Below are 14,750 nucleotides of genomic sequence, written 5' to 3'. Positions count from 1 at the left end.
CCTAAATTCTCAGGTAAATTATAAACTTGTAGCTGATGCATGTAATTTAGATTTTCAATCTTTTACACATTTATCATGAAGTATATTATTTTTTTTATCAGATACTCCCAAAATCACTTCTAAACCATGCAAGATCTCCACACCTGTACCCCAAAAGCAGTCTGCAAGATGGCAGGTTGCAATGGAGCTGTACCAAACAGAGAGCAACTATGTTGACATTCTCACCACCGTAGTACAGGTAACTGCACATGTCTTAGGCCCCTTTCACACTGCGTTTTGCCTTACGTTCAGTGGTCCCGTCAGGGCATCTGTCCGAACCTCCCCCACCCCACAAAACGTGTTTCGGACGCATGCACCAACAGGGCCATTGACTGTAATGGACTGTAATTGATGTAAGCGTGTGCTCTGTTTTGTACCATTTTTGCACATATACGTTTTCTGCTGACGGACACCTGATTGTAGTAGACTGTTTTGGTGTCTGCCTGCAGAAAATGTATATGCCCAAAAATGATACAAAACAGAGCACACGATAACAGTGTGCTCCATTACAGTCAATGGCCCTGTCAGTGCGTCCGAAACGCGTTTTGCAGGGCGGTTCGGACGGATGCCCCAACGGGACCACTGAACGGAAGGCAAAACGCAGTGTGAAAGTAGCCTTACTCAGTGTCGGTAATGTACGTCATGTCTTACAGGCTGCAGTAACCGTCAACTGTTAACTTAATCATATTTTGTTTTTCTTTTTGGTCTAAACAGCTTTTCCAACTTCCCCTAGAAAAAGAGGGACAGGTAGGGGGGCCACTTCTTGCTCCAGAAGAAATCAAAACTATTTTTGGAAGCATTCCAGATATTTTAGATGTACACACAAAAATAAAGGTATGTCTGTGGGAAGCATTACAGTCTGGATCATTGTAGCCACCAAAAATGCCACTTTTAAAGTGTATTTGTGTCACATTTCTGTCACCTGCTCTGCTTTTTGGGGTTTCTTTTATAATATATCGGTCTTACTCATTGAATGTCTTTTTTTTTTTTTTTTTTTTTTTTTTTCCTTTTAGGAGGATCTAGAAAAAATGATGATTGACTGGGCAGAAACCAAAAGCATTGGCGAAATATTTTTGTGTTACGTAAGTGTTTTAAAGTGTAATTACACTGTGTTGGTTTAATTTTTGTTCTTGGGACATCCCTTTTAATGAAATTACAGTTACATTTTAATCCGTAGCTCTTGGAATAAAGAGAAATTCTTCAATTGGGTGTGTTGAGGGAGAAAAAAGTTGATGTGCTGAGATCTTGTATATGTGCCCCTGCTGTGTACTGTGTATTGGCCATGTGTGACTGTACAGGGACGTGGTCTGATCATACCACATCTCCTGGGCAGGGGAGGAAATGAGTATATAGACAGTGCAGCATGGGATCACAGCTAACTTTATTTTAGGTAAAAAATTTCCCTGCCTTTTTAACCCCTTCACGACATTGGACGGATCTATCAGTCATGGAGCGTGTCGGGTTAAGCCCCGCTCCCTGCGGCACACATCAGCTGTTTTCAACAGCTGACGTGTGCCTGCATGTTGTGAGTGAAATCGCTTCCACTCGCAACATTTAACCCCTTACATCTCGCTGCCAAAGTCTGGCAGGGAGATGTATATATGCGCGGTGAAGATTTTCACTTACCGCCGCCCCCACCGGAAGTCACGTGAGTGATCACGTGACTTTCGGTGGTTGCCATCGTAGCACAGGGTCATGTGATGACGCCTGCAGCTATGAGGTTTCACTTTCGTTTTCCCTCGGCTCGGAGCAGAGGGAAACAGGAAGTGACTGTATCTGCTGTTTACAGCTGTATAGCTGTGATCAGCAGATAGATAAGAGCGATCGGATTGCTGATCGCTATAGCCCCCTAGGGGGACTAGTAAAATAAAAAAAAGTGAAAAAAAAGTTTTAAAAAAATAAAACCTAAAAGTTCAAATCGCCCCCCTTTCACACCATTGAAAATTAAAGGGTTAAAAAAAATATACACATTTGGTATCACCGCGTACAGAAATGCCCGATCTATCAAAATATAAAATCAATTCATTTGATTGGTAAACGGCGTAGTGTCAGAAAAATTCCAAACGCCAAAATTACGTTTTTTGGTTGCCGCATATTTTACGCAAAGTGCAATAACAGGCGATCAAAACGTAGCATCTGCGCAAAAAAATGGTACCATTAAAAATGTTAGCTCGAGACGCAAAAAATAAGCAGTCACTAAGCCATAAATCCCGAAAAATGAGAGCGCTACGTGTTTCTGAAAATGGCGCAAAACGTGTGCCACTTTTATTGGACAAACTTGTGAATTTTTTTTAACCCCTTAGATACAAGTAAACCTATACATGTTTGGTGTCTACAAACTCGCACCGACCTGAGGCATCACATAGATACATTAATTTTAGCATATAGTGAACACTGTGAATAAAACATCCCAAAAAGTATTGTGCGATCACACTTTTCTTCGGCGCTCCATTGGGAGACCCAGACGATTGGGTGTATAGCTACTGCCTCCGGAGGCCACACACAAAGCATTACACTAAAAAGTGTAAGGCCCCTCCCCTTCTGGCTATACACCCCCAGTGGGATCACTGGCTCACCAGTTTTCTGCTTTGTGCGAAGGAGGTCAGACATCCACGCATAGCTCCACTGTTTAGTCAGCAGTAGCTGATGACTATCTCGGATGGAAGAAAAGAGGGCCCATATAGGGCCCCCAGCATGCTCCCTTCTCACCCCGCTTGTGGTTTGTAAGGTTGAGGTACCTATTGCTGGTACGGAGGCTGGAGCCCACATGCTGCTTTCCTTCCCCATCCCCCTGAGGGGCTCTGAGGAAGTGGGATCTTACCGGCCCCAAAGCCCTGAGGCCGGGCTCCATCCACAGACCCATTGAACCTGCTGGATACGGAGCTGGGTACCGTTCAGGGACATGGCCCTGCACCATTCAGGTACTCTGTGTCCCCGTACACACAGGCACAGCACACTCCAGACTTGCTGGGTGTGCTAGTGCGCCGGGGACAGTAAAGGGTTACAGTCACTGCAGCCTAGCTGAGTGACTTTATTTATTGGGAACTACCGCGCCGGACGCTCCGGGAGCAGCGGCGCGGCTGGGACTTGTAGTGCGCCGGGGACTTAGCGCCGACCGCGCTTTTACGGCGGCGGCGCTTATAAATCCAGTCCCCGGCTTTTGCGGCCTAGCTCCGCTTCGTTCCCGCCCCCACCCTGTCAATCAGGGTAGGGGAGAGACGCTGTACAATCAGCAGCGCCGAGGGCTGGAGCCTTATTTACATGCTCCAGCCCTCTCACTGGACACTGTGGGACGCCGGTTTCCCGCTCTGACTTGGGGCACGCCCACGGCCCGCCCCTACTCACACGAGCTGGAGAAGGACGCCGGCAGCCATTCCTGCAGTCCGAGCTGAGAGAACGGACTCTGGGCAACCAGGCACAGGACTAGGGCGACCACACACCCGCTTATAGGCGGGCGGTAAGCGGCACCTGAAGTGCTGACCCCACTAAATACCGCAGTTGTCCATTTGTATGCTTACACTGCATAGGTCGCTATTTTTGGCTATATGCCCTCTTAGATGGCGACACATCAGCAGCAGGAAAGCAGGGGTGCTAAGGCGCAGGCTTTCTATGCTGCTTGTATTGCATGTACTGAGGTGTTCATGTGTATTTATGCTTGTATGCTATACACTGCACTGTACGGTCGCTAGTCTTGGCTATATTCGCCTAGAATGGCTAGACTACAGCAGCAGAAAAGCAAGGGTGCTGAGGCACAGGTTTTTTCTATGCTGCCTGTATTGCAGGTGTTGCAGTGTTCATTTGTACTTATGCTTGTATGCTATACATTGCACTGTATGGTCGCTATTCTGGGCTATATTCCCCTAGATGGCTAGTCTACAGCAGCAGAAAAGCAGGGGTGCCAGGGCACAGGCTTTCTATGCGGCTTGTACTGCATGTGCTGCAGTGTTCATTTGTACTTTATGCTTGTATGCTATACATTGCACTGTACGGTCGCCATTCTTGGCTCTATACTCCTAGATGGCTAGTCGGCAGCAGCATATAAGCAACACAGGCTTTCGATGCTGTTTTTACTGCATGTGATACTGTTCCACGGCACTGAACCCCATTGTGTGCAATGCTCCCCTGTAGCACTTGGTCAGCCGGGGGTCTCTACTAGACGTGGCCAAAGGAACCATCTGTCAACCCTGTCCAAGGACAGGGACGGAGTTGCAATGGGATAGAGACTTGCAGTCCGGACAGGCCATGGGCAATCTGGATCATTGCTCCCTGGCCACCCTCATTTGGAATAAAATCGGTGCTCCGGGGGGGTCCCAGGAAGACTCTCTGTATGATGAGGCAGACGTAGCTCATCAGGACTTTGATCCTGACACCGCTCTCAATCCGGATACACCGGATGGTGACGCCATAAGGAATGATCCTATAGCGTCCATCAATGGAATGTTGGATCTTTCTCCCTCAGCTCCCCCAGCGGAGGAGTCAGCTTCACAGCAGGAGAAGTCCCATTTCAGTAGCTCAAACGTATATTGAGTTTTTTTCTGGCCACGCTGACTTCAGAGAAGCAGTCCAGGAACACCACGCTTACCAGATAAGCGTTTGCTCCAAACGTATTAAGGATACACGTTATCCCTTTCCCCCTGACGTGATCAAGCGCTGGACCCAGGGTCCAAAGGTGGATTCTCCAATCTCCAGGCTTGCGGCTAGAGCCATAGTTGCAGTAGAGATGGGACTTCACTTAAAGATGCCATTGACAGACAGATGGACTCTGGTTGAAATCTGTCTATGAGGCTATCGGCGTGTCGGTTGCTCTGGCATTCACAGCCGTATGGGCACCCTAAGCTTTTCAGCTGTTCTTGCGCAGCTGGTCTTGAGCACATGTACATCTGTGCCGCAGGGGCGTCCGTAACCTCGCAATGTCTGCATTGCGACTTACCCTATGAATGCTGTCCTGGAAGGACAGTCGAGGTTTCGGTCCTTCCCAAGCTCGGGCAGGTCCCAATTGTCCTCGTCCAAAAGGGCTGAAAAGCCTCAGAGGGGCTCAGCTTCCGGCCGGGCTCAATCACGCCCAAGGAAGGCAGCCGGAGAAACCGCTCCCAAGGCGGTCTCCTCATGACTCTCAGCTCTCTCATCTCTCCGCATCCGCGGTTGATGGCAGACTTGCTCGCCTTTGGCGACATTTAGCTGCCACAGGTCACAGACCGGTGGGTGAGGGACATTGTGCCCACGTGCACAGGACAGAGTTCTGTTCTCGTCCTCCGACTCGATTCTTCAGAACGTCCCCACCTCCCCACCGAGCCGATGCTCTTCTGCAGGCAGAAGGAGTGGTAATCCCTGTTCCTCTTCAGGAACAAGACACGGTTTTCCTCCAATCTGGTTGTGGTGCCAAAAAAGGATGGCTCTTTCCGTTCCGTTCTGGACCTAAAACTGCTCAACAAGCACGTGGAGGCCAGGCGGTTCCGGATGAAACCCTCCGCTCCGTCATTGCCTCAATGTCTCAAGGAAATTTCCTATCATCAATAGACATCAAACATGCTTATCTCCACGTGCCGTTTGCTACAGAGCACCACTGTTTTCTACGTTTCGTGATAGGAGACGACCATCTTCAGTTCGTAGCTCTGCCATTCGGTCTGGCGACAGCCCCACGGGTGTTCACCAAGGTCATGGCGGCAGTGGTAGCAGTCTTGCACTCACAGGGACACTCTGTGATCCCTTACTTGGACGATCTACTTGTCAAGGCACCCTCTCAAGAGGCATGCCAACTCAGCCTGAATGTTGCGCTGGAGACTCTCCAGAGGTTCGGGTGGATCATCAACTTCTCAAAGTCAAACCTGTCACCGACCCAATCACTAACGTATCTTGGCATGGAGTTTCACCCCCTCTCAGCGATAGTGAAGCTTCCGCTGGACAAGCAGCGGTCACTACAGACTGGGGTGCAGACTCTCCTTCAAGGTCAGTCGCACTCCTTAAGACGCCTCATGCACTTCCTCGGGAAGATGGTGGCGGCAATGGAGGCGGTTCCGTTTGCGCAGTTTCATCTGCGTCCACTTCAATGGGACATTCTCCGCCAATGGGACGGGAAGTCAACATCCCTGAACAGGAAAGTATCCCTTTCACAGACGGCCAAGGACTCTCTGCAATGGTGGCTTCTTCCCACCTCATTATCACAGGGAAGATCCTTCCTACCACCGTCTTGGGCGGTGGTCACGACAGACGCGAGTCTGTCAGGGTGGGGAGCAGTTTTTCTCCACCACAGGGCTCAGGGTACGTGGACTCAGCAGGAGTCCACCCTTCAGATCAATGTTCTGGAAATCAGAGCAGTGTATCTTGCCCTACTAGCCTTCCAGCAGTGGCTGGAAGGAAAGCAGATCCGAATTCAGTCGGACAACTCCACCATATCCGCAGTTCACATCCCGGGCGTAGAAAACTGGGAAGCAGACTTCCTCAGTCGCCAGGGCATGGACGCAGGGGAATGGTCCCTTCACCCGGACGTGTTTCAGGAAATCTGTCGCCGCTGGGGGGTGCCGGACGTCGATCTAATGGCGTCTCGGCACAACAACAAAGTTCCGGCCTTCATGGCGCGGTCTCGCGATCAAAGAGCTCTAGCGGCAGACGCCCTAGTACAAGATTGGTCGCAGTTCCGGCTCCCTTATGTGTTTCCACCTCTGGCACTCTTACCCAGAGTGCTACGCAAGATCAGATCCGATTGCAGCCGCGTCATACTCGTCGCCCCAGACTGGCCGAGGAGGGCGTGGTATCCGGATCTGTGGCATCTCACGGTCGGCAAACCGTGGGCACTACCAGACCGACCAGACTTACTGTCCCAAGGGCCGTTTTTCCATCGGAATTCTGCGGCCCTGAACCTGACTGTGTGGCCATTGAATCCTGGATCCTAGCGTCTTCAGGATTATCCCAAGGGGTTGTGGCCACCATGAGACAGGCTAGGAAGTCCACGTCTGCTAAGATCTACCATAGAACGTGGAAGATTTTCTTATCTTGGTGCTCTGCACAAGGAGTATCCCCCTGGCCATTCCAGTTACCTAATCTTCTTTCCTTCCTGCAAGCCGGGTTGGAAAAGGGCTTGTCGCTCGGCTCCCTTAAAGGGCGAGTCTCAGCACTATCCGTGTTTTTTCAGAAGCGTCTAGCACGACTGTCTAAAGTGCGTACGTTCCTGCAGGGCGTTTTGTCATATCGTCCCTCCGTACAGGCGGCCATTAGATCCATGGGATCTAAACAGAGTACTAGTTGCTCTCCAGAAGCCGCCCTTCGAACCTCTGAAGGAGGTTTCCCTTTCACGACTATCACAGAAAGTGGCCTTTCTGGTAGCGATCACGTCTCTTCGGAGAGTGTCTGAGCTGGCAGCGCTGTCATCCAAGGCTCCCTTCCTGGTGTTCCACCAGGACAAGGTAGTGCTGCGCCCCATTCAGGAGTTTCTCCCTAAGGTGGTATCCTCTTTTCATCTTAATCAGGATATCTCTTTGCCTTCTCTTTGTCCTTATGCAGTTCATAGGTATGAGAAGGATTTACATTTGTTAGATCTGGTGAGAGCACTCAGAATCTACATTTCCCGCAAGGCGCCCCTGCGCCGTTCGGATGCACTCTTTGTCCTTGTCGCTGGTAAGCGCAAAAGGGTAGCAGGCTTCAAAGGCCACCCTGGCTCGATGGATCAAAGAACCAATTCTTGAAGCCTACCGTTCTGCTGGGCTTCCGGTTCCATCAGGGCTGAAGGCCCATTCTACCAGAGCCGGGGGTGCGTCCTGGGCATTACGACACCAGGCTACGGCTCAACAGGTGTGCCAGGCAGCTACCTGGTCGAGTATGCACACTTTCACCAAACATTATCAGGTGCATACCTATGCTTCGGCGGACGCCAGCCTAGGTAGAAGAGTCCTGCAGGCGGCAGTTGCCTCCCCGTAGGGGAGGGCTGTCTTCGCAGCTCTAACATGAGGTATTCTTTACCCACCCAGGGACAGCTTTTGGACGTCCCAATCGTCTGGGTCTCCCAATGGAGCGCCGAAGAAGAAGGGAATTTTGTTACTTACCGTAAATTCCTTTTCTTCTAGCTCCTATTGGGAGACCCAGCACCCGCCCTGTTGTCCTTCGGGATTTTTGGGTTTTTTCGGGTACACATGTTGTTCATGTTGAACGGTTTTTCAGTTCTCCGATGTTATTCGGAGTGAATTTGTTTAAACCAGTTATTGGCTTTCCTCCTTCTTGCTTTTGCACTAAAACTGGTGAGCCAGTGATCCCACTGGGGGTGTATAGCCAGAAGGGGAGGGGCCTTACACTTTTTAGTGTAATGCTTTGTGTGGCCTCCGGAGGCAGTAGCTATACACCCAATCGTCTGGGTCTCCCAATAGGAGCTAGAAGAAAAGGAATTTACGGTAAGTAACAAAATTCCCTTCTTTTTTGCAGTTTTTCTACACTTGGAATTTTTTTGCTGTTTTCCAGTACACTATATGGGAAAACCTATGGTTTCATTTAAATGTCCAACTCGTCCTGCAAAAAACAAGCCCTCATATGACAACATTGACGGAAAAATAAAAAAAGTTACGGCTCTCGGAAGAAAAGGAACAAAAACTGAAAGTGCCCGGGGGCTGAAGGGGTTAAAACAAAAATAAATAAGTGTATATAATATGCCTGTTCTATACACCAAATTGTGGCGCTTAATTATATCAAGATCTAACTATCAAATTTTTATGTGTAATATATATATATATATATATATATATATAATATTTGCGAGTGAAAGAAAATTGATGCTCTTTAGTGCTTCCCTTCTGGGATGTTGCATCACACATCAGGGGGTGTAGCTTGCTCCATTCTAATAGCGGCCAGCCCTCTGATATCTGTTTCAATGCAATCCTAGATTAGAGAGCGTGGCCACCCCTGACCTCGGATTGATAGAATCAGATATTATCAGAGGGCTGGCAACTATGAGAAGGCCACGGTTTCTGCAGGTGGACACCCAGATGTAGTCTACTATGTCTGGGTGTCCACCTCTAATAGGTGTGTACTCCCAAAAATGGTGAATGTCAGAGCACACGGTAACTCCGTCTGTACCATTATAGTCAGTAGCCCCCTTGGCGCAGCAGGTGTCTGAAGCCCCGACAGGGCCACTGAACTGAGGTCACAATGGAGTGTGAAAGTGGCCTTACTAGGCTGCTTAGTGCAGTTTTGATAATTTATTGCTGATTACAAAGTGATTTTATCATTACAGGACTACTTGGTGTGCTGTCAGGTAGTCCAGCATATTCATGAGCTCTGTATAACAGCAAGATCTGCAGCAGAGAAAACATTAATTTCTTTGTCGCTCCATTGGGAGACCCAGACAATTGGGTGTATAGCTTCTGCCTCCGGAGGCCACACAAAGTATTACACGTTCAAAGTGTAACCCCTCCCCTCTGCCTATACACCCTCCCGTGCATCACAGGCTCCTCAGTTTTATGCTTTGTGTGGAAGGAGGCACACATCCACTCATGCATTCTCAGATTAGTTATATCGGTTGGAAGAAAAGAGGACCCCCACGGGGCCCCCCGGCATGTTCCCTTCTCACCCCACTATGTCGGCGGTGCTGTTAAGGTTGAGGTACCCTTTGCGGGTACAAAGGCCGGAGCCTCATGCCGTTTTTCCTTCACCATCCCTTAGTGGCTCTGGGAGAAGTGGGATCCTGACCGGTCATCCATTCACTGGGACCGGGCTCCCTCCGCAGCCCCTGTGGGAATCTGCCGGATAGGAGTCTATTCATCCTCAGGGACCGGGCCCTGCATCTATAAGGTACTCTGTGTCCCCATGGGGACTGTGCATGGAGTGCCTTCTTCCCGGACGCTGCAGCAGCTGCTGATTTATGAAGACCGGCGGACTTCCGCGCCGACCGCGCCTGCTTGTCGGCCGCGGTCTTAAATTTAGTCCCCGGCTTCATCGCGGCCTAGTAGCAAAAATCCCGCCCCCGGGCCTGCCTGTCAGGGGTAAGGGCGGGACTCCCGACCTGACGTCGGATGTGAGGGCCGGAGCATCCTGTATGTTTCCTCCCCCCTCACTGATCACTGTGGGGACCCCAGATTCCCGCACTTTTTCTAGCACCGCCCACTGCTCCACTCCTCCCCTGAGAGCTCCGGCAGCCATGTTTTTGGCATTCTGCTGGTGGAGGATTATCAGGGAAGAGCTCTGCAGCTCTGGGAGACCTAAGGCAGGGAATCTGGAGGACACACACTCCGCTTTTTAGCGGTCGGTAAGCCACACCGGTCACCCGGTGCTGGTCCCCCCCTAGGGTGCCGGAATAGATACGTATTTATATACATATTTCTGTTCGGTCGGGCTGTATACCCCTTCCCATATACCCTCAGTGATCACTCTCCTAGGAGACAACAGCATGTCGTCCACAAGGAGCAAAGGTGCTAAGGCACAGGGTTTTTTTTGCGACCTGTACCTCTTGTGGGGCTATGTTACCTGCGGGTTCCACCTACCCTCACTGTGAGCAATGCTCGACCCCTGTTTCGCATGCTCAGCCGGAGCCTCGGTCACTAGTGGGCCCCTCGGCTCAGGTAGACCCCCCTGCTCCCCCTGTCCAGGCGGCAGGGACAGAGTTTGCTGCTTTTGCTGAGAAACTCTGAGTCACTTTCACAATCCATGGCTCAGTCTATGGACAAATGGTCTGCCAAGCTGCTAGAAGCTTTGCAGTCCAGACCGGTCCTTACACAGGCCCCGGTCCCTGTTGGATCGTCGCCTCCAGGCCCCTCTCGGTCCGCGCCGCAGCGCGCTCCCAGGTTGGGCCCTAGGTCCCACGCGGAGGACTCCTGCCCGGACCACAGTCCCAGACCGGCTAAGCGGGCTCGCTGGGAATCTTCCCCGACTTCTTCACGCTGCTCGGGTTCCCAGCTTGAGGACTCTCTGGAGGACGAGGCGGACGTCGCAGCTCAGGGCTCTGAACCTGACGTTGCCCTCAATCTTGATACACCTGAAGGGGACGCCTTAGTAAATGATCTTATCTCGTCCATCAACCAGGTGTTAGATCTGTCTCCCCCGCCTCCACCTGTAGAGGAGTCGGCTTCTCAGCAGGAGAAACACCAGTTTCGGTTCCCCAAACGTACACTGAGTGCGTTTTTAGATCACTCCAACTTCAGAGATGCTGTCCAGAAGCCCAGAGCGGTTCCGGACAAGCGCCTTACTGACACACGTTACCCCTTCCCCTCTGACGTAGTTAAGGGTTGGGCTCAGTGTCCCAAGGTGGATCCTCCAGTCTCTAGATTGGCGGCTAGATCTGTGGTATCGGTTGCAGATGGTTCATCGCTAAAAGATGCCACTGACAGGCAGAGCTCCTGGTGAAATCCATCTATGAAGCCACGGGCGCGTCTTTTGCCCTGGCCTTTGCAGCCGTGTGGGCACTCCAAGCTATCTCAGCTTGTCTGGCTGAGATTAATGCAGTCACACGTAATTCTGCTCCGCAGGTTGCGTCTCTGACTTCTCAAGCGTCAGCTTTTTCTTCCTACGCCATGAACGCAGTCCTAGACTCTGCTAGCCGTACAGCGGTGGCATCCGCTAATTCTGTGGCAGTCCGCAGGGCCATGTGGCTGCGCGAATGGAAGGCAGACTCTGCCTCCAAGAGGTTCTTAACCGGTTTGCCGTTTTCTGGCGACCGATTGTTTGGCGAACGATTGGATGAGATTATTAAGGAATCCAAGGGAAAGGACTCGTCCTTACCCCAGTCCAAACCTAAGAGACCTCAGCAACGGAAAATTCAATCGAGGTTTCGGTCCTTTCGTCCCTCCGCCAAGTCCCAATCCGCTTCGTCCAGCAGGCCGGAGAAAGGCCAGAGGAACTCCTATGCGTGGCGGTCTAAGTCACGCCCCCTAAAGGCCGCCGGAGGCACTGCCTCCAAGGCGGCCTCCTCATGACTCTCGGCATCCCCGAACCGCATCCTCGGTCGGTGGCAGGCTCTTCCGCTTTTGCGACGCCTGGTGGCCACATGTTCAAGACCGATGGGTGAGAGACATTCTGTCTCACGGTTACAGGATAGAGTTCAGCTCTCGTCCTCCGACTCGTTTCTTCAGAACCTCTCCGCCCCCCGCTCGGGCCGACGCACTTTTTCAGGCAGTGGACGCTCTGAAGACGGAAGGAGTTGTGATCCCTGTTCCCCCTCAGGAACATGGTCGCGGCTTTTACTCCAACTTGTTCGTGGTGCCAAAGAAGGACTGATCATTCCGTCCCATTCTGGACCTCAAACTACTCAACAGACATGTGAGCACCAGACTGTTTCGGATGGAATCTCTCCGCTCGGTCATCACCTCGATGTCACAAGGAGACTTCCTAGCATCGATCGACATCAAAGATGCTTATCTCCATGTGCCGATCGCACCCGAACATCAACGCTTCTTGCGTTTCGCCATCGGGGACGAACACCTTCAGTTCGTGGCATTGCCTTTCGGCCTGGCGACAGCCCCACGGGTGTTCACCAAAGTCATGGCATCCGTTGTGGCGGTCCTACACTCCCAGGGCCACTTGGTGATTCCCTACTTAGACTATCTCCTAGTCAGGGCACCTTCTCGGGTGGCGTGTCAACACAGCCTTACCGTCGCTCTGGCGACTCTCCAGCAGTTCGGGTGGATAATCAACTTCCCAAAATCCAAGTTGACACCGACCCAATCACTGACTTACCTCGGGATGGAGTTTCATACACAGTCAGCGGTAGTCAAGCTACCGCTGGACAAACAGCTTTCTCTGCAGGCAGGGGTGCAATCTCTTCTTCGGGGTCAGTCACACCCCTTGAGGCGCCTCATGCACTTCCTGGGGAAGATGGTGGCAGCGATGGAGGCAGTGCCGTTCGCGCAATTCCATCTGTGGCCACTCCAATGGGACATTCTCCGCAAATGGGACAGGAGGTCGACTTCCCTCGACAGGAACGTCTCTCTGTCCCTTGCAACCAAGACGTCTCTTCAGTGGTGGCTCCTTCCCAATTCTCTATCGCAAGGAAAATCCTTCGTACCCCGAACCTGGGCTGTGGTCACCACGGACGCGAGCCTGTCAGGGTGGGGAGCGGTTTTCGTCCACCACAGGGCACAGGGAACCTGGACTCCGGTAGAGTCCTCCCTTCAGATCAATGTTCTGGAGATAAGGGCAGTGTATCTAGCCCTATTGGCTTTCCATCGGTGGCTGGAGGGCAGACAGATCCGTATACAGTCGGACAACGCCACTGCCGTCGCATACATCAACCACCAGGGTGGCACGCGCAGTCGTCAGGCCTTCCAGGAAGTCAGGCGGATTCTGCAGTGGGTGGAAGCCACAGCCTCCACGATCTCCGCAGTTCACATCCCGGGCGTGGAAAACTGGGAAGCAGATTTTCTCAGTCGTCAGGGCATGGACGCGGGGGAATGGTCTCTTCACCCAGACGTGTTTCGAGAGATCTGTCGCCGCTGGGGAACGCCGGACGTCGATCTCATGGCGTCACGACACAACAACAAAATCCCGGCATTCATGGCCCGGTCCCAAGATCACAGAGCTCTGGCGGCGGACGCATTATTTCAGGATTGGTCGCAGTTTCGACTGCCTTATGTATTTCCTCCTCTGGCGATGCTGCCCAGAGTGTTACGCAAGATCAGGTCCGACTGTCGTCGCGCCATTCTCGTCGCTCCAGATTGGCCGAGGCGATCGTGGTACCCGGATCTGTGGCATCTCACGGTGGGCCAACCGTGGGCGCTTCCAGACCGGCCAGACTTGCTATCACAAGGGCCGTTTTTCCATCTGAATTCTGTGGCCCTCAACTTGACTGTGTGGCCATTGAGTCCTGGCTCCTAGCGTCTTCAGGATTATCTCAGGATGTCATTGCCACTATGAGGCAGGCCAGGTAACCAACGTCCGCCAAGATCTATTACAGATCTTGGCGGATCTTCTTATCCTGGTGCTCTGATAATGGTTTTACTCCCTGGCCGTTTGCCTTACCCACTTTTCTTTCATTCCTTCAATCCGGAATGGACAAGGGGTTGTCACTCTGCTCTCTCAAGGGACAAGTTTCGGCGCTCTCCGTATTTTTTCAAAAGCGCCTGGCCAGGCTTCCGCAAGGCCCGTGCCTTCCTAAGCAAACAGCCAAGGCACGTGAGCGCCGGCATACACATAGGCTCAGATAAGATGTCCTAAGCGTCTTTGACACCCCAACCTTGCAACCTTTCCATTACCATATGGCCACAGCAACTCCTTTTGGAACTCAGAACTATAAGTGACAGTGTACTCTGTGAACAAGGCCGGTGGCCGAAACGTCAGAGTATTTTTTGTCTCTAAGTTCATAGTCTTCCTTTGCATGGCTTTTTTGAATCCTTTATAATAAATCTATATAGCATATATAACTGAGTGTGCAGTGTATCTCTATGGTCTATACTGCATGCAAACGCATGTGAACGCTGGCATGCTGATACAGGATCCTGCTTGCTTTACTGAGCATGCCCAGAAACCAGCCTGGCGTTATCAGTCTCTCCTTCTCCCGAGAGCGGTGAACGCTCGTAACCAAGGTAAATATCGGGTAACCAAGCAAAGCGCTTTGCTTAGTTACCTGATGTTTACCTTGGTTACCAGCATCTGCAGCTGTCAGATGCTGGCTCCCAGTCTATCACGTTCAGTTCCCCTCACTCCCGATCACATGACTCCAATGCCCGCCCATAAACTTCAAGTGACAGGATCCTGCAAAATAACACATGCGTTTGCATGCGTTTTTCTTTGTAAAAGCAGGA

The 14,750-nt window shown here is 51.5% G+C and overlaps 1 protein-coding gene across 2 annotated transcripts in view; it reads left to right on the top strand.

Annotated features, from left to right (window-relative positions):
• ECT2 (epithelial cell transforming 2) overlaps positions 1–14,750 on the top strand; it is a 303,927-nt gene that overhangs the window by 120,478 nt on the left and 168,699 nt on the right. For both annotated transcript variants that reach the window (XM_075338550.1, XM_075338549.1), the window contains 3 exons: positions 102–238; positions 754–873; positions 1,053–1,121. In XM_075338550.1, the coding sequence (XP_075194665.1) occupies positions 102–238; positions 754–873; positions 1,053–1,121 (326 nt within the window). The remainder of the gene's footprint in view (positions 1–101; positions 239–753; positions 874–1,052; positions 1,122–14,750) is intronic.

Source organism: Anomaloglossus baeobatrachus, chromosome 3 (assembly GCF_048569485.1).
Source record: "Anomaloglossus baeobatrachus isolate aAnoBae1 chromosome 3, aAnoBae1.hap1, whole genome shotgun sequence".
Lineage (NCBI taxonomy): Eukaryota > Metazoa > Chordata > Amphibia > Anura > Aromobatidae > Anomaloglossus > Anomaloglossus baeobatrachus.
This window is presented reverse-complemented; position numbering and strand designations above follow the sequence as displayed.